Below are 23,493 nucleotides of genomic sequence, written 5' to 3'. Positions count from 1 at the left end.
GTGTGGTCTGGTACGCTAGCGTCGCGACGCGCGCATAGAATTGACGGGGCGTCTGGGCGCAAGCAGCTCAAGAGGCGGGCAGGACTATGGAGTCTCCTGCCTACTGCCCGGGGCACTCGCACAAAGATGAGTTCCGCAGGCAGCCGGGCACAGGCCGAAAGGGCAAAGGGCAGGTCGGCGTGCGAGCTACAGGGCGTATCGGAGCACATCATCGTGGAGAACCAGCGCGGTATCACGCTATTCGGGTACCCGTTCTTCTCGAACAAGCTACTTATCCCCAAGGTGGACCCGCCGCAGTTCCACACGGAAAAGGAACAGCAGCCCATATCGACGACGACGTCGAACTACTACGGCAACACAAACAACAAGCTCTTGCTTCCTTTGCACTTCCGCTACACGGGCACGCTCGGGGCAGAGGGCACCGGGCGGCTACGCGGGCGCCCAGCCAGCGGCGGCAGCGACGACGAGTTTGCGTGGTTTGTGTCGATGGACTACCGTGGCCAGTACGACATCGACGACCAGGGCTGGTGCTACAGCTGGTCGTTTCGCAGTAAGTACTGGAAGGGCAAGAGCGGGTTTGTGCGCAAGCGCTTCTGGGTGCGGCTCCCGACACGCAGCGAGCACCTCGGGCAGACGTCCGGCCCGGGCGCGCGCGCCGGCAGCCGCGGCGCGCGCTCCGCAATGCATCGCACGGGCTCCGCCGGCCGCGCAGGGTGGGCAGCTGCGCGCCATACAGAGCCACAGAGCCCCATCGCTGAGGAGGACGACGAGAAGCGTGACGAGGACCGCGCCGACACCGCGTGCATGCTTGGCTCCTATACGCGGCAGGAGTTCAGCGCGTTGTACGAGGGCGGCAACGGCCGCTTTGCAGAGGAGCTAGCGCAGCTCGTGCGAAAGATTGACAAGCTTCCTTTGGATCGCCAGAAGTTCGAGGCGCTCGAGGAATTCGTGCAAGGCATGACCCCGACACAACACCGCGACATGTGCCGCATCGTACGCGACCCCAACTCCGGCTTCACTGGCAAGATCCTTTCAAGTTTCCAGTTCGACGTCTCGCGGCGCAAGTTTTTGGAGCGCTGGATACATGGGCTTCTCATGGATACGGGGCAGACAGAGAGCCAAACCACGACCCAGAAGATGGGCCGCACACCCGCCAACCAGAGGCAAAGAGGCAGCACGCAACAGTAGCATAGCACAGCATTTATATAGCAGTGGGCTTGGGCCAACATAACACCCACACACCATAATAATGTGTCAGTAACGTTTTAGTGACGTCGCATAGGCGTGCCAAGCCCAGCATAGCCGCCGAGCTGGCTGCGACAAGGCTGTGACAGCCGCACTATATAAGCCTGCAGGGCCCGCACCTTAGCGGCCACGTAACGTAGCCGGCAATGTCGGATCAGCAGTTTGTGCACCCTTTGGGCCTCAAATCCCGGCTTCTGGGCTGTCTGTTTAGTCCCCTAGTGGTGGTGCCAGCAGTAGTGTATCTGTTCACGATATGGACAGTGCATACAATAGCTGCGCCACACGGGACAGCAGTGCCCCCAGCGGCTCTGCCCGGCGCACCCCTTTTGCCTGCTGCGGGGCCAGCCGCTCCTGCAGGCGGCACCTTGTGGCCGCCCGCAGCACCCACGTTCGACGTCAGGGCCCTTGACGATGCGTTGCGTCGATACCTCGACGAGTCGCTGACGACTAGTGCGCAGACGCTGGACCGGTATATCCGCGAGAACTACAATCACACGGTGGACGCATCGCTACGAGCGTGGAATGAGACACTAAGCAGCAGCATAAAGCTCCTGCACGAGCTGCTGCTCCAGCAGCAGCGGCAGAGCGTATCAATCAGCGGGGAGCTCCAGAGCCAAGGACAGCGCATCAGGGGCGCCGTAAAACGGCTGACGGAGACTGGACTCAGCGTCGGCAGCGATCTGGGGCCACGGGTCTCTGACATGCACCTCGACGACTCCTTCCTCGCGCCGCTCTACAAGGACGTGAACTCCACCATCAAGCAGCTGCCGTCTCTGATTCCGGCTGCGTTCCCTGCGTTCAAATGGGCACCTCTTAACTTGTCGAGTGTCCGGCGTGAGGCTGACCAGGTGCGGCGCGAGGCGCTGCACCTGTACGCAAACAGGTATTCCGGCGACCTCCGGCGCCGCAGCACGCCTCCAGCACTAGGTCTGGCGGCGCGCCACACAGCGGTGGTAGCCGCGCTCACAGCTGCCGCGCTGGTTCTGCGCTGCGCAGGAGAGTGGTTCGCATTCCACCTCCAGAATCACGCCATTGTGCGTGCTGCCCTGGAGGCCCATGAGCCGCCGTGCACCGGCGTCGCGCTCACTGCCTGGCGGCACGCCGCCATACGCGCGCTGGCCGCCGCACACGAGCACCCCTTCGTATACTGCGCACTGCGGCCAATGCGGGACCTGGCGCCGCGCGCCTGGCGCCGCGCCAGCACGTGGGCTCTCTGGTGCGGTGCGCACGGCGGGGCCCTCCTGTGGTTCCTGCTTTTCGTCGCCCTCACGGACTGGCAGCTCGCCGTCGCGACGCTGCCGCACGCGCAGCGCCTGCACCACAGAGCCCAGCCCGCGGATGCCGCAGACGTCGTGGCCAACCTCCACGCCGCCCTCGAAACCCGCCTGCGCCCTGCCCTGCGCGACGCGCACGCCGCAGCGCTGGGCGCCGCCGCAGACCACCTCCACCGCAAACTGGCCCCGCTGCTCGCTCGCATCGACTCCTCGCGCCCCTCCGTCCTGCCCCTGCCCGCGCTGATCGTCCCACAGCCGGTCTGGCCGGCCTGGCCCCCTGCCGCTGACCTGGCCCCGGTCATCCGTGCCGCCATACCCCGCGCCCATCCCCTGCGTCTCGCTTCCCGCTCCATTCCCGCGCCTCAGTTCGTTGCCGTTTCTTTATCTACCGTTTTTCGCCCAGCGGTGATCGTCATCGCTGTACTCATCATCATCCACCATCTTGTTGGCTTACTGCTTGTCCTGAGAACTCGCTGACGCCTTCGTCATGCTCTTGCCGCCTTGTCTTCCCACGTGATGGCATCACCTGGAGGGGCATACACCACAGTGTTTCTGTCTTGGCTTCTATCTTTGTGCTTAGCAAGCCAATATGAAGTTTCTTCCCAGAAAAGCCTACCATCATAAGGAAAATTTTTCAATATTAAGAAATGCCCAAGTCTTGTGTTAATATTGACTGTTTCTATAAGTCTACTAAGTGCTAAGTAGTCTCGTTACGGGATCGTGGCGGCCAATTAAGATAACTAGATCACCTCAGGAGCGTTTAGCGCAGGTTGGGTCGATAAGGCGAAGCTTTTTACACAATCAGGACAAATGGCACATCGGAAGCTCCAACAGGAGATTGAGAGGGTGTTTAAAAAGATCAACGAGGGTCTAGAGATATTCAACACATACTATGAGCGACATGAGAACTGTACGAACAATCCTTCGCAGAAGGACAAGTTGGAAGGGGACCTCAAGCGGGAGGTCAAGAAGTTGCAGAGGCTCCGGGAACAGATTAAGACATGGCAGAGCGCGCCCGAGGTGAAAGATAAGGATGCGTTGCTGGACTATAGACGATCAGTGGAGGTAGCGATGGAGAAGTACAAGGCGGTGGAGAAGGCGTCGAAGGAGAAGGCGTACTCGAACACGAGCTTGAAGCGGTCAGAGGTGCTTGATCCTGAGGAGCGCGAGCGGCGAGAAGTATCAGATTACCTTTCGGAGAAGATTGACGAATTGGAACGGCAGTACGAGCAGTTGCAGGTAGACATGGACCGGCTGATAGGTGGGCGCAAGCGCCGCGGCACGGCGCAGGAGGAGCGGAAGCTGGAGTTGCGACAGCTACAGGTGCGTTACAGGTGGCACCAGCAGCAAATGGAGTTGGCGCTTCGCCTTTTGGCGAACGAGGAGCTTGATCCGCAGGCCGTGCGCGACATCCAGGACGACATTACGTACTTTATCGAATCGAACCAGGAGCCGGACTTTGTAGAGGATGAGACAATATATGACTCGTTGAACTTGGATGCGAACGAGGCTATTGCGCACGAGGTTGCAGCATCGTTTGCTGCGCAGGCAAATGAGGAATCGGACGACGAGCAGCGTGATATGTCATGCTTGTCGAAGAAGGAGCAGCGGCGTCTTGAACGCGAGGCAAAGCGAGCTGCCAAGCTGGCTGCGAAGGGCAGCCTAGACAGCATATCTTCGACGCCTGTGACTTCTGCACCAAGCTCCGCACTGGATCACGAGCCCACGGACGAAGTACAGGACCTGGCCTCGTCATCCGTGGTACCGAAAGAAGACGATCCCCCGACGCCGGCGTCCAGCCAGTCTCCGTCCCCGACGTCCACACCGTCATCTAGCATACCATCCACAGCCAATACCATTGCAACCCACACACAGTCGTCTAAGCCACAGACACCGCTGGCCAAGCCACGGCAGCTAACCCACATCTCCCCAGAACATCAGGGGCATACCCATATACATCAAACACTAAACGGCGTGACCACAAGCACTCTAAAACCAGCGACAGTCCCTGCTAAACCAGCAGGTGAGTTGAAGTGGGCCGTCGCTGCTGCACAGGCGCTAGAGAAGGAAAAGAGGGAAAAATCGGCGTCTCTGATGGCCATGAAGACACAGGGCGCTTCATCACCAAGAGCAACTATGGATATGAGCTCGACTTCCCAGCTGACAGACGCCCATTCTAGTTCCAACCGGAGTGATACCGTGTACAGCACGCATGCCGAAGATCGGGGCCATTTATCAGGTGATAATAAGGACATCCCGAAGGTTGGGAATTCTGCTATTAAGAGTACACATCTGGACGCTTTGAAGAAGCAGGAAATGCCAGGCCTAGAGTTAGTGGCTGATAATTACGAATCGGATTCGACCGATGACGAATTACCTGAGGAGCCTATGCCGATCCAATTAGACGTGGAGGAATATGAGAGGCGGGGCAGCGTAAGTAACCAATTGTTCACGGAATTATGTCAGAACTTTGACTTATTGAAATTGCCTTGTGGGATACAGGACATGATAATGGGTTCATTGATAACATCACACGATTTACATCCTCCCGATGGTAAGCTAGGTGGATTTCGGAACTTTCCAGATATATGTCGTGTAACCAGATTATTTGAGCTCCCGAGAGGCGTCAATCCGCCCCAACCGTTGGACGCGACTAGGTGCACCGAGCAATGGGACTCGGTACGGATAGGTTTAGTAGACGAAAAAACAGTGGAAGACCAGGAAGACCAAGATTTGAGAATCAGCACATATAGTAAATTTAGGGTCTTGGAAACCTTCACGCTCTTCTACGTTTACTACTACGCCTACACACCCTTGGAGCATGATATCGCAGCCACGATACTCGCGGAACGGGAATGGCGGGTCTCTAAAGATGGTGCAACTTGGTTTTTGCGTGAGGGGCAGCCGAAGTTCACCAACGAGCTATGTGAAGTGGCCGATTTCAAGATTTTCAAGCTGGATGACTGGACGGCTATCAACAAGATGAACTTCACGCTTGACTATTCAATATTAAAGGATTCTCAAAAACCTACAGCTGCAGGGTCTGGTACTGCCGGTAGTACTCCTTCGAGGCATGGATCGTTGTCACATGGACAGACGCTGCTGCAACAGCTGAGAAGAGGTAGTAGTGCCATGAAGGTTGAACCTTCTCATTGAGCATTACGCTCCTTCAAAATCTGTTCCACGTCCCATAATTTGATGTTTCATATCGACCTTCTGCTGAAATTTTCTGCTCTCACTTGAACGTTATTGGAGCAGGTTTTATGGCTACACGCATGCCACTATGTGGCAAGTACAAGCTCTAAACCAAAATAATAATAAACCGACTGGAAGAATAACACAATTCGTGCGAAGGCGAGCTTTTTAACAGCAAGAATACTATTGGGTAGTAGACGGTAACTCAATTGTTCCCTGTACTCTATGTAGTTCAAGGATATTTCTTGTATTGTTTCTACAGTTATTCAGATCGTTAGTGCCAATGTGCCTAAGCAGGGTGCCCACGAGACTGGTGTATTATGCGAGCCGAAAAGGAAGGGTGAGAGCGCCAGGGATTTTAGCTTTATCACAACTCGTTCAATGTTAGAATAATAAGGTCATTGAGGATGATATATTGTTCTGGTCACTGTGGAACTAATTATGCGACGGGAAGCAAATAAAAAGACTCCGAGTTAATACATTCCGTGAAATTTGTATTATTATTAATATTTCTAAGCTGAGCGCAATCTTACTATGTATTTAGAACACAGTCTTACATATACAACTTTTAATAAGAGGACTGTTATATGTACTATAATCAGAGACAATAAAATATATTACAATAAGGGCGTTACTAGCCATGATAAACAGGCTAATATCAAATGTGAACCGTATAATAGCAACCTCAGACTCCGCTAGATCCGAATTTATCCGCCCAATTTTCATATTGCAGTAAGCCCTCTGGGGACACGGACGGTTTGATGTAGTTTAAACTGTTTATAAAATCTTCAAGTGCAATTGGCCTAATGTTCTCTCTAGGAGTCATCAACAAATTATCCCCTAGCTCTCGTAGTGGGCCCATTGCCGCGTCCTTGGCTAGAGAAGTAATATCGCTGCCGCTATAACCTTCGGTCAGACGTATCAATTCCGCAAACCCCTCTTCTGTCAATGTATGTTTTTGTTTAGAAAGCAGGCGTTCGATTTGAAGCCTTCGTGTTTCACCTTCCGGCAGTGGTATATATTGCCTCTTAACAAATCTCCTTCTTGCGGCCTCGTCAATACACCAAGGTAAATTCGTCGCAGCAAGGACCAGCACTCTTTCGTCTTCCTCATTAGCCTCATTAGCAGCGGCAGCATTGGAGAGTGCAGACCATTGAACCAGAAACTCGGTCTTTATCCTGCGAGAAGCTTCATGTTCGCTATTGTTATTCCTAGAGCCGAGAATGGAATCTATCTCGTCTACGAATATGATAGAAGGACTGAGTTTCCTGGCTACAGCAAATAAAGCACGTACGAGTTTTTCACTCTCTCCCAGATATTTCGACGTCAACGTTGAGGCACTGATACTGAAAAATGTGGAATGTGACTCTGTCGCAACCGCTCTCGCCAGCATTGTCTTCCCAGTACCGGGAGGGCCAAAAAGTAGCATACCCCGAACCGGTTCCCTTAAACCACGGAATAAGTCTGGCCTCAAAAAAGGGTATACTACTGCCTCTTTCAGCGAATTCTTTGCGCTATCGAGGCCGGCTATGTCATCCCAGTGGACTTCGTCTCCCCGAACTACAATTTCCGAAAAGATCTGTTTGGCAGCCGTTTTGTCAACCCCCCGTAGGGAGTCGATGATGCCTGCTTCCATCTCCTCCTTAAGATCCTCTGAATAAGCCTCCTCATTTATATCCTTTGTGAGGGAGGCCGCAGGTGAGCCACACGGTGTAGCATGCCATGAATTCGGAACCGGTTCTCCCTTTACGCCTAGAGGAGGAGTGCCTCCGGGTGTGCCAACAGGCGTCGCCTTCTGTGTGGCGGATTTCCTGTATACGATGTACCGACTGGTGACGGCATGGCCGCTCCCGCCACCAGGGCGCCGTACCTGAGTTTTGACTCTCCGCCTCTCCGGCCGAGCCCGCCGTGCGGCGGGAATGTTCCCGCTGCTGGCTGCCGCCGCGGCAACGGGCTGGACCGCGTTGCGCGCAGCCTGCGTCGAAAGATTCGCGCCATCAACCGTTGGGGCAGAGCAAGGTCGACCCAGGTTCCCCAGCGATGCAGTGCTGCTAGCCGCGCGCGGTCCCGCCCTGTAGTGGCCGCGGTTGGCCGGCGCCCGTGACTGCGAGGGCTCCGCACGGGCCTTGGTGGCCAGCACAGGTGGCGGTTCCGAAGATTCCAGCGACAATCTTTCCAGCTTTGCCCCCAGCGGCGTCTCGTCCTCGTCGCCCTCCAGGTAGTGGTTGAAGTAGTCGTCGACGTTGAACTCGTAGTCGCTACCGTCGCCCTCCTCCTCGGGCGAGCCGGTTATGAAAGGGTTCTTGCTCCCGCCCCGCGGAGACTCGCCCTCATCCGAAAGGTCGATCAGGTTTACGTCTTCGTCAAACCCAAAGAACTGGTCCGCTTCGCGCGCCGGCGCCGCCGCCGGCTCCGTAGCGCCCGGCCTCGCGCTCGCCTCCTCCGCCGGTGGCGGCCGCCGCAGCGTCCGCAGCAGCGTCGTCCCGCCAATCGATCCCGCCTTGGATCCTGACGACCCGGACTGCGTCGTGCCCGAGCGCGTCTGCCGCCCACGGTCGCCCTCTGTCTCGTACAGTCGCCCAACCCGCTCCATGTGCACCTGCAGCTTCGTGTACAACTCCTGTACCCCGCTCTGCAGCCCCATCTCTTCGCTGTTATATAAGTGCACCTGCGGGTAGCTGCGCTCTATCCGCCCCAGCTCGTACAGTACATGCGTCTGCAACGCCTTCCACCCCTGATATGCCCGTTTTATTTCCCCGCGCTCCTCCAGCCCCAGATTTGTGATGGTCTCATTTGCCACATCGCTGTAGAGCTGCGTCAGGTCCGTCAACGGTTGCTGCGGCTTCTTCATTCTCCTTGATAGTCTCGACAATAACCCAATAGCGTTTGACCCGCCATCCATATCACACGACTGACTCTGTAGGTGTCTCTAGCAATTGATCAAATACTCTAACGTAGTGGTGGGAGTGTTAAACGGTAAGCGTGCTCCCTGTTATTCCTTTTCTTGCTGATACTTGGGAATCAAGGGAGTTGGCGCTGAGCGCAATTCATGCGATCGAAAAAATTCCTAGAAAATGCCTTAAACACATTCATCCATCCGTTGGGCTTGGCCCAGGGGCGTTGTAGATCCGCCAGAGGCCATTGGTCAGTGTCTACGGCGGGCGCTGTGCTGCGGCGGGCGGCAGGTGACTGGTGTCTGTGGTTTCGGTTACGTGCTGGTCTATAGCAGAGAAAAGGAGAAACGGCGGAGCTGCACACGCAGCTGTCACTGGCGAGCGCTGCCGGGGTATAAGTAATTGTGTATAAGATATAGTCTATACGGGCTTTTGGGCTACCACACGTAGAGGGTGGAGAGCAGGAGGATCAAAACGACGGGCATAAGCTTGGCGCAGTACCAGACCGCCTGGTGGGCGAAGGGACACACGGAGTAGGTCCAGCGCCAAGAGGCGGTGGCGGGGTCGAACGAGCCGCGCAGAAGGCCGACGTTGCCGCCGTACTGGGCCATGACGGAGCGGACGGTGAGCTCGCGGACGTGGGCGGGCTGGGCGGAGGGCGGTTGGGCGGCCCAAGAGCCATCGGGGGCGCGGGTGTAGGCGGTGTCGCAGCCCTCGTGGTCGTGGCCGGTCAGGATGATGCCGGGCTTGCCGTTCGCAAAGACGAGGTTGAGCACGCGGTCAGAGACGTCTGGGGAGAGCAGGTTCTGCGAACGCAGGAGGCCGACCTTGTAGGGCTCGCGCTCGTAGCCGGGGGGGTAGTACCTGGTCTCCGGGTTGTCGTGGCAGAGGCCTGCGGGTTTGTGGAAGGGGACGTGGGTCAACAGCACGGTGGTGCCGGGGAAGTCGCGGGCGGCGAGGTGCTCCAGGAAGCGCCAGGTGGTGTCGATGAACTCCGGCTGAAGCGCGGGGCCCTCCAGGAGCAGGTCGTTGAGGACCACGACGCGCCAAGCGTGATCCGTGTCGCGGTCGTACTCGATCCAGTAGTTGTCCTCGCCGAAAAGATGCTTGTAGCGCGCCATGTGCTGGTACGTGGTGTCGCCGGAGTAGCCGACGTCGTGGTTGCCCGTGATGTTGATGAGGAGGTAGTCGTCCTCGGGGGCCCAGCGCCATGCGTTCTCGCGGTGCCAGGAGAACATCGTCAGGTCGCCCTGGCGCACCGCCTCGTAGTCCCGGCCGTATTGCTGCCAGTCGCGGTTGTACTCGCCGGCGGCATCGTGCGACTCGTCGCGCTGCGCCTGTAGCAGCTTGTCGCTGCGCCCGAGCAGGCGGCGAGTGTAGCGCATGGTCCGGTTGTAGTACTCCGAGTCGCCGATCCACTGCGAGGAGAACAGGTCGCCCATCACCGCCACGTGGGTCGGCGCCAGCCGCCTAAGCATCCGCTGGATGACGTGGCCCAGGAAGTAGTCGTTGATGAATATCTCCAGGCGCCGCAGGTACGGCGTGGTGGGCCAGATGCCGTTGATTTGCGGGTCTCCGATGGCCAGCAGCCTCACCTCAGGCACGGCCCCTTGCTCGGGGGTCGCTGCCCGCGTGTGTGTGGAACCCAGTTGCTTGGTCACATCACTGAAGTAGTACTGCGAGCGGCACCAGACACGCTGTGCTAGCGTGGAGTTGTCGTCGAGCCCTTGCAATGCATTTTGCTGTTCAAACGAGCATCTGCACGGGAAGAGAGATGGATACGTGTAGATGTAGAGATTAGACGCCAGCGCCAGCACCAAGGCAAGTATGGTTAGCTTCTTCAGATTCTGCTGGGACATCTCCTTCGGAGACCGTACACTGGGATGATTCTGATCGTGTGGTGGCACTGTCTTTAAGATCTTTCAGCGAAGATCTGTTATCTGGTTTTTCATATATCTGAGGCAGCCCGTCCAGAGCAACGGCCCCGTCCCGCGCGGGTCTCGGATAGATATTACTTATTAACGGCGTTGGATACTACACCATCGTACATATATATACGTATATCCATATGCCTCTCTTGGTTCGTATCCGTATTCACATATGCATGCAACTGGCGCACAGCTGTTGGTCCATGCAGTAGCGCTTAGGCCATGGGATGGCTAAATGCTATGCTTGTATCTGCGTGGGAGATGCCTCAGCAGAGAGGATGGGCAGCTGCGCGTGGCGGCGTGTCATGCATCGGGGAGACACGAGCTGTTGCGTAAGAGCCAGAACCGCGGACTGAGCCCCCGTGCGCGGTAGAAGGAAGATTAGAACTGCGGGTGGGTGAGGGGTGTGCTGTGGAGGGACGTTGCGGTGGCTCACGCTGCGACGTGGAGCGAGTAGGCGAAGGACGCTGGGGTGGAGAGCGCGAAGTGTGCGGCCGCGAGGGAGCAGGCTTCTGGGACGCGTGCTGCGAGCGCGAAGTGTGAAGGCGTTCCCTGCCCTGTGTTGGCGGCGGGCCGTTCGCGGTGGGCGGGACGTTCTCCTGGTCTGCGGAGTTCAACTTCGCGAAGAAGATGTTCTGGTCCGTGACCCTGCCCGGCTGCTTACGAGTCTTGATGCGGACGTTCTTGGACTGTAGCACCATCTCCTCGAACTCCAAGATGGCGGGATCCACGTCGCCGGGGGCACGGCGGGCATTACCAAACATCTCGGCGATGAACAACAACGCCTTGGCCTTCCCCACGCGCTGGCGCGAGGGCACCGTCTTGTCATCCAACAAGCGGTCGCAGATACCCTTCAACTTGCTCTGGAGTTCGAACTTGTTGAGGCTCCACATCATGCCCATGGACTTGCCCTGGATCAAGAACTCGATTTGCGCGCGCTCGTAGGGATTCATGTTTTCGAGGTCAAGCTTCTCGAGCTCCTTCTGCGCGCTCATAGCGTTCATCGCAGAATTCAACATGCTGAATGTGGACTTGACAGACTTGGTCTTCTCATGCATGCCCGTGAAGATCCTGGAAATGCCGTAGGTCTTCTGCGACATGAGGAAGTTATTTGCCTTGCTGCGGTATACCTTGCTGATCAACTGCAAAAGCTCAATCCCAAAGCTCTCGGTCTTGAGCGACTTGTCGATTTCGCTCTGCAAACTCTCCTGGAACTCGCTCACCCGGCCCGCAAGCGCAGCGATCTGGTAGTCGGTGATCTTTTTGTCGAGAATGCGCGCGAGCTCTTCGATCTGTCTCTTCTTCTCCTCCCGGCGCTCACGCTCCAACTCCAAGAACCGCTCCCGCTGGCGGTGCCGCCGGTCCTTGCGTGCCTGGTCGCTGCTGCCCGACGTGCCTGTGTCTGCCGACGACGCAGACGTCTGCTCGGTGCGCGCGCCGCTGCCGCCGCTGCTCGCCCCGCCGCTGCTCGCCCCGCCGCTGCGCGCCCCGCCGCTGCGCGCCCCGCCGCTCACCCCCGCGCTCGCGGTGCGCTGGTACGTCGACAGATGCGTGCTCTCCGCCCGCCCGCACGCGCTGCCCGCGGGTGTGCCGCCCGCCGATTTGTTATCTTGCGATTCTCCGTGCTCATCGTCTTCGTCCTCGCACTCAAACAGCTCCGTCTGCTTCATGAGGTTCCGCAAAAACGAGTACTCGCCGATCCACTGCTGGAACGAGTCCCCGCCAAACACCGCCATGAGCATCTCAAATGGATCCTCCTCCATGACCATCTCCCCCCGCTCGTCACTGAGCCCAAACTCGTTGTAGCGGTTCTTCAAGTCCGGGTCACTCAACACCTTGTATGCCTTGCTGACCTCCTGGAACTTCGCCTGCGCATCTGGGTCGTTGGGGTTCTTGTCGGGGTGTGTTTGTATGGCCTTCTTGCGGTACGCCTTCTTAATCTGCTCTGCAGATGCGCTAGGCGTCACCCCCAAAATGTCGTAATACGTAGTATCCTTGACCATAGATTAGGAACCTGGATGTGGTTGTAGCTGTCCGAAATGAGCACTGATAATGTTAGTTATCAACCTCTAAATGCTTTTCTGTCTTTGAGGTTGTAGTGATAAACTTTGATGATTCCACCATTAAATGAAAAACTTCGTTGTTGTACAACCGGCTGACACTTCAACCAAACGTTTCGCAAAAACGAGCGGGCCAGCGTGGGCGCCGGAAGTTGCGCCGCGGCGCGCAGGCGTCTCGCCAAAAGTAGTAGGCGAGCGCGGGCGCCGCGTCTGCGGAGTCCGGAGCCGCAGCACTCCGGCGCTGGGCACAGTCTGGCCACGCGTCTGTAGACGGCAGTGTTCTGCAGTAGTAGGTATGCAGGGCTGGGGCCCTGGTCTGGCGCCCGCAGGAGAGGGGCGGGCTGGGCGGAGCGGGCTGGGCGAGGTGCACGGACACAGCCCTCAGGGCGACATATGTTTTGAGTTATATTTATAGATCAGCTATGTACGGAGGGGGCGGTGCTGGTCTGCGAGGGAGCGGAGTGCGTCCTCGAAGGCCGGGGCGCCCGCGGCGACGTGGGCGGCGAAGACGCGCAGCGCGGAGAGGGCTGTGGCGACGTGGGCCCAGGCGCGGGCGGGATCGTAGGCGGCAATCGCGGGCAGGTCGTGGCGGGCGAGCGTGTCCCAACCGCGGCTGTAGGCAGCGAGCGCGAGCAGGACGAGCACGAGCAGGGCCATGCGGCGCAGCGCAGCGAGCAGCGCGCGAGCTACGCGGGCGGCGGCGACGGTGAGCAGGAGGAGGGTGAGCCAGTACGCGGCAACCGGGTACTGGCGGGCGAGCGCCAGCGCGGCTGCAGCGGCGTGCTGCGCGAAGGTGAGTGCGAGCGCGGCGCTGCGGCGCGCCAGCAGCAGTAGCTGTTGCTCGAGGTCCTGGGCCATGTCTGGGGGGGGAGGCGATGTGCTGGCAGAGTTTCGTGCGCGCGGGTTCTTGTGCGGGGCAGGGCACACGCGCGCAGCAAGCGCACATGGGTTGTGGCGCGGTGGTGGTCGGTAGTTTGCGGTCCTATAGTGTAGTGGTCATCACTTTCGGTTTTGATCCGAACAACCCCGGTTCGAATCCGGGTAGGACCTGATTTTTTTTTCTCGCGGGGATGCAAGTGAGCATAAATCGCTCGCGCGCGCAGCGGAGTCTGCTCCTGTCCGCCACAACTACAATGGCGGGACCCACTAGAGCAGGCGTGCTGCACCTCTACCGCGAATTTGTGCGCAGCGCGCGCCAGTTCAACAACTACAACTTCCGCGAGTACTTCATGCGCCACTCGCGCGACACCTTCCGGAAGCACAGGGAGGCCTCGGGCGAGGAGCTGCAACAGCTGTGGGAGCGAGCGCAGCAGGAGGTGGGAGTGTTGAAGCGGCAGAGCGTGATCTCTCAGATGTATACTTTCGATAAGCTAGTCGTCGAGCAACTGCGCAAGTGACCGGGCTCGGCTCTCTGTAATGTGTGTACTACGGAACAATTCTTTTTGATACTAGAAGGCGACTTTCGCTGAGCCATCTGCAGCTGTGACATCCGCGGGCGGCAGGGCTGCTAGTCCGGGGTGCAGTGCCGCTAGGGCGCGCCATGCGCGCCCAGGAACTACTGTACCTGAGCGCACATTTCCTGTAATACATTGGCCAGCGCAAATCTGGTGATATTTTTCACGGTTTTCGTCATTCCATTGCATCTCATCTGATGCACAGTGCTACAGGCCAACCGCTAGAGTATATAAGAGACCGCAGAAAGCCAGAAAAAGCCCTACCAAACCCATTACAGTTCGAGGATGAAACGGCGCGCACCATCTCAGCCTGTGTTTGAGAGCAAACAGCCCTTTTTGGAAATTGAGAAGGTAAAGGCATCGTTCAATTCGAAAATATGGGACGATTCGTATCGCGAGCAGCTGCGGGAGGAGGTCGCCAGTAACAAGCCCTACAACTGGGGCACAATCCACGACCTTGTGGACCCAGATCTCCTGCGCTCTGTGCGCCGAGAAATCGAGAAGGAAATCCACTTCACCAACAAGGAAACGGACATCTACAAGGTGAACCAGAGCGGGGACCTTGCGAATCTGTCGGGCCTCGACTGGAAGGACCTGTCGCGGCTACCCAGCCTCTGTCGTCTGCGGCAGATCCTGTACTCGGACGTTTACCGGGACTTCATCGGATATGTTGCCGGTGCGGGCAAGCTGTCCGGGACTAAGATGGACATGAGTATTAATACATACACCAAGGGCTGCCACCTGTTGACACACGACGATGTGATTGGCTCGCGGCGGGTCAGTTTTATTCTCTACTTGCCAGACCCTGACAAGACCTGGAAGGAGCACTATGGTGGGGCGCTGCGACTCTTCCCCAGTATCATTCCGAATGTGCCCACAAGTGACTTCAGCGCTAAACTCGTTCCGCAGTTTAACCAGCTAGCTTTCTTCCACGTGCAGCCAGGCTACTCCTTCCATGATGTGGAGGAGGTGAAGGTGGACAAGCACCGGCTCTCTATCCAGGGTTGGTACCATATCCCGCAGGAGGGCGAGGAAGGCTTTGTCCCAGGCGAGGAAGAACAGTACGTGAACACGAACATAAGCACTCTGGCACAGCTCGAGTCGAATCTACTGCAGGACTACGAGTTTCCTAAGAGCGAGCGGAGCATCCTGCCTCTACAGCAGTTGAAGCAGTTGGAAAAGTTCCTGGGCAGCGAGTCGGAAGATACTGCTTCTTACTTGAATGCTGATGAGCTGGCATACTTGTCCATGTACATATCAGAAGAGCACTTGTCGTTGGAGGGGATCAAGAGCCTACAGTCCAAGTTTACAGAGAACTCATATCTGCAAATCGACTCTTTCTTGAATGAGCAGAAGTCCGCTCTATTGAAGAAGCTCATAAAGATCGAAGAACTTGAAAAGGAATGCCCTTACAAAGCTGCAGAGGTGGAAAAGCCATGGAAGACTGCAATCCCTCCTTACAAGTGGCGGTTTATGTACATAGACGGCAAGTCACACGAACATTTCTGTTCTGAGGATGACATAAAACGGCGCTTAGTGCATGAGGAATTGCCAAACTTCACGCTGCTGAAACAGGGACTCTCAGACCACCTTTCTGTCGAGCCAGCGCTGCTGGAGTTGGTAGAGTTTTTTAAGAGCTTTGCTTTCAAGAAGTACCTGGCACTATTGACACTTCTATGCCCGCTGACAGAGCAACTTTTGATCCGCAGATTCCGGCCAGGCCACGATTTTACTTTGGCGACCAAGATATACCCCAGCCAATTACTGCAACATGTGGAAGGCTTTGTAGACGCAGTTCTAGAAGGTGTTCTGTGCCTAACTCCTACAGATGGGTGGGAGTCCGGGGAGCTGGGCGGTTATGAGCTGTACATGGGGGACCAAGATGACGAAGACATGAACAAAGACGTTGAGGATGCTGCTGTCTACAGATCCGACGACAGCGGTAGCTCTGTTCTTATCAACAAGCCTGCCTCCTGGAATTCCTTCAATTTGGTATTGCGGGACGAGAGTGTGCTGCAGTTTGTCAAATATGTAAGCTGGGCCGCCAAGTCCAGCAGGTGGGATATCTCCATGAATTGGGACGTCAAATCTTTCGAAAACGACCCTAACAGCAATGAAGAGAAAGATTAGGATAGAAAGTACGGTAAAAAACAGATACGCTTTATATTATTCTTCTACCTTTAGTAGTTACATAGAAATTTGACCAGTAAAGTTAAATCCATCAGTGCAATGGATCGAAACGGCACGTTGTAGCCAATTTACTTGGAAGACGTCATTTGTAGTCAGCTGAGGAAATGTGGACTGCCGAATCTGCGGCGAAAACAGTTGCAAACCCGGAAAGAAGCTCTGCGGCCGCCTTGTGGAACCCAAGCTGCGCAGTAACCAGCTCTTGAAACTCTTTCAAGAACTCAGTGTCGTCGATCACAGCTTGCATCAAGGCCACTGCGTCTTCGGTGCTTTGCGCAAATTGGTCTTCTAGGGTCTCCATCTGCACACGCAGAGAGGCTTGTTTTTCCGGGCGTGCAGCGGTGAAGTTCGCTCTTGCGATATCGTACTGCAGCCGTTTCTGATCCACCTGTTTGCGCGACTGCATAGCCTCCGCAAACTGGGTGTTCAGCTTTTCCCGCAGACGCCGATTGAACCGGGTTTGAATCAGTGTGTCCTGCTGCAACCGGGCCTGTGCAATCTTCGCCTGCACATCGCTGTACTTGAGCAGAATATCAGCTGTTACAACGTCGTCCGAGCCCGACTTGCTGAGGTACTCGCTCGAGGTCAACGCAACCTTGCTGAGCGCGTAGTTCAGCGTCTTTGGGTTGCGGGCTGGGCCAGGGGAAATAAGGATGCTCTGTGCCTCCTCGGTCGTAGTCGCCTTGGTCAACTCCTGCACCTTGCCAGTCACGGTCTTCGAAAAGTCGTTTACCGAGTCACTGATGTGCTGCGGGTAGTCGTAGCTCTCCGACTCGTAGATTTGCGACACCTTCAGGAAGTTGTCGTAAATTAACTTCGTCCTGTCCACCCGTTGCTCGAGCTCCACATACTCCTCGGGCATCTGCGAAATATCTGTAACCTGGCCCAGCCGCTCCTGCACCCGGCGCTGCGTCGTCTGCGCCAGCGATGGCAAGTTCGAGGTCAGGTCCTGCGTCCGCTGGCTGACGCTCAGCGACAGGTCCTTCAGTTTTTTATCCAACTGAGCTTCCTGAGCCTTCTGCTGGACCGTCGAGGATATCTCCTGGAATCGCTTGGAGAATGAATCGGCAAAAGCGTTGAACGACATCTCGAACTACTGTTATTATCCACTGCTGTTGAAATCTCAGGCCGCTACCGGGGAGACATGCGGTCCTAACATAAGGGTCGGTTTATCTGAATTGTGCTTTTTTGGATGCTAATTAGGTTACCCGGAGAAACCCTAAAGGGGTGCTTTTTATTGAGATGTTCGGATGTTATACACGCATGTATTAATATCACGTGATGATACTTTAAAAGATATCAGCTGCGTACTAGCCAACCTGCATAACCAAAGCGACACCACGTCGGTATGATATCGCCTTGTATACCCCAAGGCCAAGTACCAGAAAAGGGTTGTTTGCCCTTTTTATGTCCCATTTCACCGAGGTGTCCGCCGAGCGATTTCCTTGCCGCTTACTTATTTTCGACCATTAGAGATACAAGCAGGGTCATTATAATCTTTTTGCTTACTGGGCGCTGAGATAGACATGAATGTTCACCTTGTTGGGTTCCATTTCCAACTCCTAGGGCTTCATTCTCGCGTCGCTGACTCTTCATGCACTGCTCACGTCATCCGCGTTGCCGTTCGTCCAAGCACGTGACAAAGTGCTTTGGCACGACATATGATCACGTGACAGTAGCATTTCTGCAGCATGATGGCAGCCATCAAGGCTTAAGGTATCGGCTTCGTTATATGCTACCGAGGTGCTGTGTTTCTGTCCTACCCCGTGCTGTCTTTTAGTTCCTTTGTGATGTGATGATGCCTTGTGCTCATCTTCGCGCGCAACAAGGGCCAGTACTAAGAGGAGACAAGCCGGTCGCAACATAACTACTTCCAAGCCATTGCATCAGTGGGCGACTCATGAACCGTCTACCAGTTAGCGTACCTCTGGCCCGCGCGGGGCGCGCGATGTTTACAGGCAGGTGGGCAGCAAAGGTGGAGGCTTGTGCGAAGGTGATGGGAAGCCAGATGCTCAACCGCTCGTGCCGGCTGGTGAGGGATACTTCATGCAGCCGGTGTCTGAGCACCATGCCCGCGCGCAGCGCGGGCGGCTCGCTCTCGCAGCTGAGTTTTGAGCAGCTGTACCAGTTACGCTCCAACCTAGAAATGCTGATCCAGGACTACGCCAAGCGCGAGATACCGCGGATAACTTACGAGTTTCTTACCGAGTACGTGCCACCGCTTTCAGACAACGAGCGGTTCATGTTGAGCATCAAGGTACTGAACATGCTATTGACGTATACATGTAGGCGGCTGCTTGCCCTGCAGCGTCTGCCGTATATTGCAGTAATAAACCCGAACATCGAGGAGTCCAACCGGCTTTACCTCAAGACACTGGAGTCTCTGCTGGCAATTGAGCTGCCGTATGGTCTGCATGACCATGCTGCGATGCGTGAGAAACTGATCACGTTCTTGGATGACCATGGCGACACGCTTGTGACGCTCTCGAAGGGCTTCGAGGAGATCATGGACTTCTACCCGCAGCAGAAGGTGTTTGATTTCCTGAATATACACTTGCGTGACCGCCTGTCGATGAAGCTGCTGGTGACGCATTACCTGCGTCTGGTCGAGCAGAGCTCTGGCGCGGACTGTATCGGCGTTTTGGATAAGAGGTTGAATATCGCGGAGCTGGTGAAGCGCACCGAGGAATTCGTCGGGGACCTGACGTTCGTCAAGTACGACCGGATTGTGCCCGTGAATATCCTCGAAGGCCACGATGTTACGTTTGCTTGCATTCCGCAGGACCTCGAGTATGTGCTCCAGGAGATCCTCAAGAATAGCGCCAGGGCGCACATTGAGAACCACACTCCCAGCAATTACTCCGCCGAGAAGCCCATCGAGGTTACGATAGTGCGGTCCTACGAGGACCTTGAGATCCGCATCCGGGATTTTGGGGGCGGCATACCACCCGACGTGGAGGATCGAATGTTCGACTACAGCTATACCACCAGCGAGAAAGACGCCAAGGATACCGGCATGAGCGCATACATCATTCCCGGCCAGGACGTGTCCAACGTATCCGGCATGGGCTTTGGGTTGCCGCTCTGCAAGGCGTACGTCGAGATGTTTAACGGCGAACTAGACATCGTCTCGCTATGGGGCTGGGGCACAGATGTGTACATCAGACTGAAAGGGCCCAAGGAAAGCTTACTGGACAGAGTCAAATAGCCTGACGGCCGTCCCAATATTTCTTCTAGTGGTCTATTTACCGGTTATTTAACAAGACTCGTTTTTACCTCTCCGACATCACGCTGTGCGACAGTAGCGACACATCCTTGTGCGTCTTGGACATCAGCCCGATCGCCTGGCACCTGCGCACGGCCCGCGACATGCGCTTCTGGCTCCGTACGGACAAGCCTGTCACATCCCGGTGCAGGATCTTGCCGGTGTTCCCCACAAATCGCGACAGGATGGCCGGGCTCGTGTACAAATCCAGAGGGTCCAGGTTCAGTTCCTCAAATATGTCCACCTTGCGCGCGTTCTTGCGGTGCTTCTTTTCCAAGTGCAACCGCGCCATCGAGAAGTCAAAGGGATCGTACAGGCTTCCTGTGGCGAACTTCTTCATCATTTCCGGTGGCACCTTCTTCACCTGATCGTTCTTCGGCGCGGAGCCTAGCAAGCCCAAGTCTTGCTGTGCAACCAACGTCCTGCTGCACTTGGAGAACGCACGGCTACTGCTGAGCAGCAGCCCAGACCTCACAGACGACAACATTGCCTCCTTCTTTAGAATGCACCCGCAGCAGCCCGTTTGCATTTCGAACTGAGTTCTTCAAGCGGGCTCATTTCTCGAGGCCGGTGAAAAATTCAGATCACCTCAAACGAGCGACTCACGCGATGAGCTCTGCTACCACGCGGAACCCTGGGCCGCCTGCAGCATGCGAGCCGTGACCGCACATTACAGTTAGCTACTGCTGGTCTCTGGGATCTGGTGCGTGTGGCGCGCCGCTGGGGCGTTGCACAGAGGATACCTCGAAGGCCGGTGCAGCTGTTACGCGGCGCAAATCGCAGCACTGGGGGCGCCGCGGACACAAGCGAGGCGCTAGGGTGGCAGATGGGAGCAGCAGGGAGCAGCACGAGCAGCGCAGGCCTCCAGTTGTGGGCCTGCAGCAGGGTGCCAGGACCGTAGACCCAGACACCCTTTAATAGTTACGGAAAATTTTTCGAATCATGGCCCGAACATTAAGGCAGATTTGAGCCAATACGTTACTAAGGTCTCAGGCACTAGTGGAGTTATCAGCTGCGGGATATTGGTTAGCAGTGCTGAAGGCCTTTCGACACGATGCATAGGTACAGCGCAGTGAAACAAGCTCAAAAATCTCAACCGCAGCGTGTGCTGGCTGCCCGGGGGTTCTCGGCTACCCGATGGGCCGGAAATGGCCCGAAGTCACCGCTGCAGGTGTTCCGGGAGACATTCAAGGAGGAGTGGAAGAAGTCGCAGGAGCTGCAGGACAACATCAAGGCGCTGCAGGACGCAGGTGGCCGACTGGGCGAATCCGACGCATACAAAAAGGCGCGTGAGGCCTACCTCAAGGCGCAGAAGGGCTCGACCATCGTGGGCAAAACGCTGAAGCGGACCGGCGAGACGCTGGAGCACATCACGGTGCAGGCATGGGAGTCGGAGATCGGCAAAACCACACGGAAGACGGTTAGCAAGACCGCGCAGAAGCTGGACGAGAGCTTCGAGCCCGTCCGGCAGACGAAGGTGTACAAGGACATGAGCGAGATCATCGACGATGGCGAGTCCTCGAGGTATGGAGGGTTCATGGAGAAGGAGCGGCGGCGCGAGAAGCGCGAGCGCGACCTGGCCACCGGCAAGCGCGCGACGCCCGTGCGCAGCAACGAGGAGGCCGGCTCGGCGCTCGTGGCCACAGACAAGGAGGCCTCGGAGTCTCTCGGCAAGAAGATCCAGGACTTCAAGGAGAAGACGGTCGTTGGCCGCAAGCTGCATGAGATAAAGGTGCGCCTGTGGGACGAGAACGAGAACCCGCTGATCGGCCTGCTGCGCACGATCAGCAACAAGGTCGGAGGCCTGTTCGCAGAGACGGAGTCCGCGCGCGTGTTTGCGCAGTTCAAGCTGCTCGACCCCACCTTCAACACCGAGGAGTTCACAAAGCATCTGCGCGAGTATATCATTCCCGAGGTATTGGAGGCGTATGTGAAAGGTGACGAGCAGGTCTTGAAGCAGTGGTTCAGCGAGGCCCCATACAACGTCTACTCCGCGCAGCAGAAGCAGATCCGCCAGCAGGAGCTCTTCGCCGACGGCCGCATCCTCGACATCCGCGGCGTCGAGATCATCAGCGCCAAGCTCCTCCCCCCCCAGGACGTGCCCGCAATTGTCGTTGGCTGCCGCGCCCAGGAGATCCACCTGTTCCGCAAGGCCACCACCGGCGAGATCGCCGCAGGCCACGAGTCCAACATCATGCTCAGCTCCTACGCCATGGTCTTGACGCGCGACCCGGAAAAAGTCGACGACAAAGAGACCGAGGGCTGGAAGATCCTCGAGTTTGTGCGCGGCGGCTCCCGCTCATTTACCTAATCCTGTCTATAGTAAACACGTTGTTGTATCTACATAGCGCACCTGTTGTAACTTACGCTGCACGCATGCGCGGCCGCACGTCCCCCACCAGCGCCCGGTAGAACGCCTGGCCCGCGCGCCGCCCGCCCAGCATGCACAGGCGCAGCCACGGTTTCATCGTGATCAGCAGCCCAGTCCACAGCGCGCCCTGCACCAGCGGCATCAGCAGGACGTCCCGCACCACCACCTTGGCGACGACCAGTGCGCTGATCCCCGCCTCGCCGTCCGCCGCCGCCTCGCCCTCCTTCTGCGCCCGCAGCTGCCGCTGCCGCGCGCTTTCCTTCGCCAGCGCTGCGCGGAACGTCTGCTCGAACCTGACGTCGGGTATCGTTATTGCTTTGCGCTCCATTGCAATCGCCTGTTCGTGGCTCAGAGGCAGCATTCCTGCGCTGGCTTTGGCTTTTACGAAGACGCACCCTCGGTGAGCATGCCAGCTGGGCCACTGCGCCAGCCCGCAGCGAAGGGACCCGCGAACTACACACCCACCTGCAGCTGCGGCCGGACGCGTGCTACACAGCCGCCTACAGGCTGAGTGCCGTTGCCACGATCGGCCGCTCCGAGCAGTAGTCATGCGTGCTACTGAGCCTTAATGCTCTCCGGCTAAAAATTTTCGCCACCGGATGGCATCGTCTGCGCTACACACAAGCACCCGGAACAAGCAAGCAGCATGAGTGAAGAAGGACCCCAAGTGAAGATTAGGGAAGCCACGAAGGACAATGTGGACTTCATTCTGTCGAATGTGGATCTGTCGCTGGCCAACTCGCTGCGGCGGATCATGATTGCGGAGATCCCGACGCTGGCCATCGACTCGGTGGAAATCGAGAGTAACACATCGGTGCTGGCAGACGAGTTCATCTCGCACCGGCTGGGGCTGGTGCCGCTGCAGAGCAAGGACATTGACCAGCTGGTGTACTGCCGGGACTGCTTCTGCGAGGACCACTGTGACCGGTGCTCGGTGCTGCTGACGCTGCACGCGGTGGGAGAGAGCGAGTCGACGACTAACGTGTACGCGAAGGACCTGCAGATTGTGAGCGACCTGGGGGGCAAGAACATCGGGCACCCGATCATTCAGGACAAGGAGGCGAACGGGGTGCTGATCTGCAAGCTGCGGAAGGGCCAGGAGCTGCGGCTGAAGTGCGTGGCGAAGAAGGGCATAGCGAAGGAGCACGCGAAGTGGTCACCCGCGGCAGCGATCGAGTTTGAGTACGACCCGTGGAACAAGTTGCGGCACACAGACTACTGGCACGAGCAGGACCCGGAGGCGGAGTGGCCGCACTCCAAGAACTGCGAGTTCGAGGACCCGCCGAACGAGGATGACCAGTTCGATTACAGCGCCAAGCCCAACACGTTCTACATGAACGTGGAGAGCGTCGGGAGCATCCCGTCTGACCAGGTGGTCATCAGGGGCATTAAGACTTTACAGGATAAGGTGGCAGACATCCTCTTCTCGCTCAAGAAGATGGACCAGGATAAGGTTGCGTTCGGCGGTCCGACCGGCGATGCAGCCCCGATGGAGGTTGACCAGGACCCCTACAGCGCCACTAGCGGGCGGTTTAATGAATATAACGACAACGCGCATGCCGCGTATGACGACGCATGGTGACTGCGCGGGCTGCATGGACTACGCCACATTATCACATT

General features: G+C 57.0%; 15 protein-coding genes and 1 non-coding gene across 16 annotated transcripts; 9 read left to right on the top strand and 7 right to left on the bottom strand.

Moving 5' to 3' along the window:
• Positions 1 to 126: 126 nt before the first annotated feature.
• On the top strand, positions 127 to 1,188 carry SPO73 (Spo73p; the record flags this gene model as incomplete). Its single annotated transcript, NM_209344.2, has 1 exon — positions 127 to 1,188. The coding sequence occupies one exon, from the start codon at positions 127 to 129 to the stop codon at positions 1,186 to 1,188; it is 1,062 nt and encodes a 353-aa protein (NP_983991.2).
• Positions 1,189 to 1,391: 203 nt separating this feature from the next.
• On the top strand, positions 1,392 to 2,996 carry PRM2 (pheromone-regulated protein PRM2; the record flags this gene model as incomplete). The annotated part of the gene is made up of 1 exon (NM_209343.2): positions 1,392 to 2,996. The coding sequence occupies one exon, from the start codon at positions 1,392 to 1,394 to the stop codon at positions 2,994 to 2,996; it is 1,605 nt and encodes a 534-aa protein (NP_983990.2).
• Positions 2,997 to 3,329: 333 nt separating this feature from the next.
• Positions 3,330 to 5,675, top strand: NOT3 (CCR4-NOT core subunit NOT3; the record flags this gene model as incomplete). The annotated part of the gene is made up of 1 exon (NM_209341.2): positions 3,330 to 5,675. One exon carries the CDS (start codon positions 3,330 to 3,332, stop codon positions 5,673 to 5,675), a length of 2,346 nt encoding a protein of 781 aa, NP_983988.2.
• A 724-nt stretch (positions 5,676 to 6,399) lies between these two features.
• SAP1 (putative AAA family ATPase SAP1) lies at positions 6,400 to 8,616 on the bottom strand (the record flags this gene model as incomplete). The annotated part of the gene is made up of 1 exon (NM_209340.2): positions 6,400 to 8,616. The coding sequence occupies one exon, from the start codon at positions 8,614 to 8,616 to the stop codon at positions 6,400 to 6,402; it is 2,217 nt and encodes a 738-aa protein (NP_983987.2).
• Positions 8,617 to 9,045: 429 nt separating this feature from the next.
• On the bottom strand, positions 9,046 to 10,467 carry TED1 (Ted1p; the record flags this gene model as incomplete). Its single annotated transcript, NM_209339.1, has 1 exon — positions 9,046 to 10,467. One exon carries the CDS (start codon positions 10,465 to 10,467, stop codon positions 9,046 to 9,048), a length of 1,422 nt encoding a protein of 473 aa, NP_983986.1.
• Positions 10,468 to 10,802: 335 nt separating this feature from the next.
• On the bottom strand, positions 10,803 to 12,539 carry CAJ1 (Caj1p; the record flags this gene model as incomplete). Its single annotated transcript, NM_209338.2, has 1 exon — positions 10,803 to 12,539. The coding sequence occupies one exon, from the start codon at positions 12,537 to 12,539 to the stop codon at positions 10,803 to 10,805; it is 1,737 nt and encodes a 578-aa protein (NP_983985.2).
• A 466-nt stretch (positions 12,540 to 13,005) lies between these two features.
• Positions 13,006 to 13,542, bottom strand: AGOS_ADL112W (ADL112Wp; the record flags this gene model as incomplete). Its single annotated transcript, NM_209337.1, has 1 exon — positions 13,006 to 13,542. The coding sequence occupies one exon, from the start codon at positions 13,540 to 13,542 to the stop codon at positions 13,006 to 13,008; it is 537 nt and encodes a 178-aa protein (NP_983984.1).
• A 32-nt stretch (positions 13,543 to 13,574) lies between these two features.
• Positions 13,575 to 13,646, top strand: AGOS_t0065. Its single transcript has one exon. It is a non-coding gene; the product is annotated as a tRNA-Gln (tRNA).
• A 20-nt stretch (positions 13,647 to 13,666) lies between these two features.
• ISD11 (Isd11p) lies at positions 13,667 to 13,993 on the top strand (the record flags this gene model as incomplete). The annotated part of the gene is made up of 1 exon (NM_209336.1): positions 13,667 to 13,993. The coding sequence occupies one exon, from the start codon at positions 13,667 to 13,669 to the stop codon at positions 13,991 to 13,993; it is 327 nt and encodes a 108-aa protein (NP_983983.1).
• A 342-nt stretch (positions 13,994 to 14,335) lies between these two features.
• Positions 14,336 to 16,180, top strand: TPA1 (oxidative DNA demethylase; the record flags this gene model as incomplete). Its single annotated transcript, NM_209335.2, has 1 exon — positions 14,336 to 16,180. The coding sequence occupies one exon, from the start codon at positions 14,336 to 14,338 to the stop codon at positions 16,178 to 16,180; it is 1,845 nt and encodes a 614-aa protein (NP_983982.2).
• Positions 16,181 to 16,322: 142 nt separating this feature from the next.
• Positions 16,323 to 17,324, bottom strand: GVP36 (Gvp36p; the record flags this gene model as incomplete). Its single annotated transcript, NM_209334.1, has 1 exon — positions 16,323 to 17,324. One exon carries the CDS (start codon positions 17,322 to 17,324, stop codon positions 16,323 to 16,325), a length of 1,002 nt encoding a protein of 333 aa, NP_983981.1.
• An 813-nt stretch (positions 17,325 to 18,137) lies between these two features.
• On the top strand, positions 18,138 to 19,445 carry PKP1 (protein kinase PKP1; the record flags this gene model as incomplete). Its single annotated transcript, NM_209333.1, has 1 exon — positions 18,138 to 19,445. The coding sequence occupies one exon, from the start codon at positions 18,138 to 18,140 to the stop codon at positions 19,443 to 19,445; it is 1,308 nt and encodes a 435-aa protein (NP_983980.1).
• A 64-nt stretch (positions 19,446 to 19,509) lies between these two features.
• Positions 19,510 to 20,031, bottom strand: RSM18 (mitochondrial 37S ribosomal protein bS18m; the record flags this gene model as incomplete). The annotated part of the gene is made up of 1 exon (NM_209332.1): positions 19,510 to 20,031. One exon carries the CDS (start codon positions 20,029 to 20,031, stop codon positions 19,510 to 19,512), a length of 522 nt encoding a protein of 173 aa, NP_983979.1.
• Positions 20,032 to 20,556: 525 nt separating this feature from the next.
• On the top strand, positions 20,557 to 21,813 carry TIM44 (protein translocase subunit TIM44; the record flags this gene model as incomplete). The annotated part of the gene is made up of 1 exon (NM_209331.2): positions 20,557 to 21,813. One exon carries the CDS (start codon positions 20,557 to 20,559, stop codon positions 21,811 to 21,813), a length of 1,257 nt encoding a protein of 418 aa, NP_983978.1.
• A 52-nt stretch (positions 21,814 to 21,865) lies between these two features.
• On the bottom strand, positions 21,866 to 22,423 carry AGOS_ADL119W (uncharacterized protein; the record flags this gene model as incomplete). Its single annotated transcript, NM_209330.2, has 1 exon — positions 21,866 to 22,423. The coding sequence occupies one exon, from the start codon at positions 22,421 to 22,423 to the stop codon at positions 21,866 to 21,868; it is 558 nt and encodes a 185-aa protein (NP_983977.2).
• A 96-nt stretch (positions 22,424 to 22,519) lies between these two features.
• On the top strand, positions 22,520 to 23,455 carry RPB3 (DNA-directed RNA polymerase II core subunit RPB3; the record flags this gene model as incomplete). Its single annotated transcript, NM_209329.1, has 1 exon — positions 22,520 to 23,455. One exon carries the CDS (start codon positions 22,520 to 22,522, stop codon positions 23,453 to 23,455), a length of 936 nt encoding a protein of 311 aa, NP_983976.1.
• Between the last annotated feature and the right edge of the window lie 38 nt (positions 23,456 to 23,493).

This window comes from Eremothecium gossypii, chromosome IV, assembly GCF_000091025.4.
Source record: "Eremothecium gossypii ATCC 10895 chromosome IV, complete sequence".
In the NCBI taxonomy this organism is placed as follows: Eukaryota; Fungi; Ascomycota; class Saccharomycetes; order Saccharomycetales; family Saccharomycetaceae; genus Eremothecium; species Eremothecium gossypii.
This window is presented reverse-complemented; position numbering and strand designations above follow the sequence as displayed.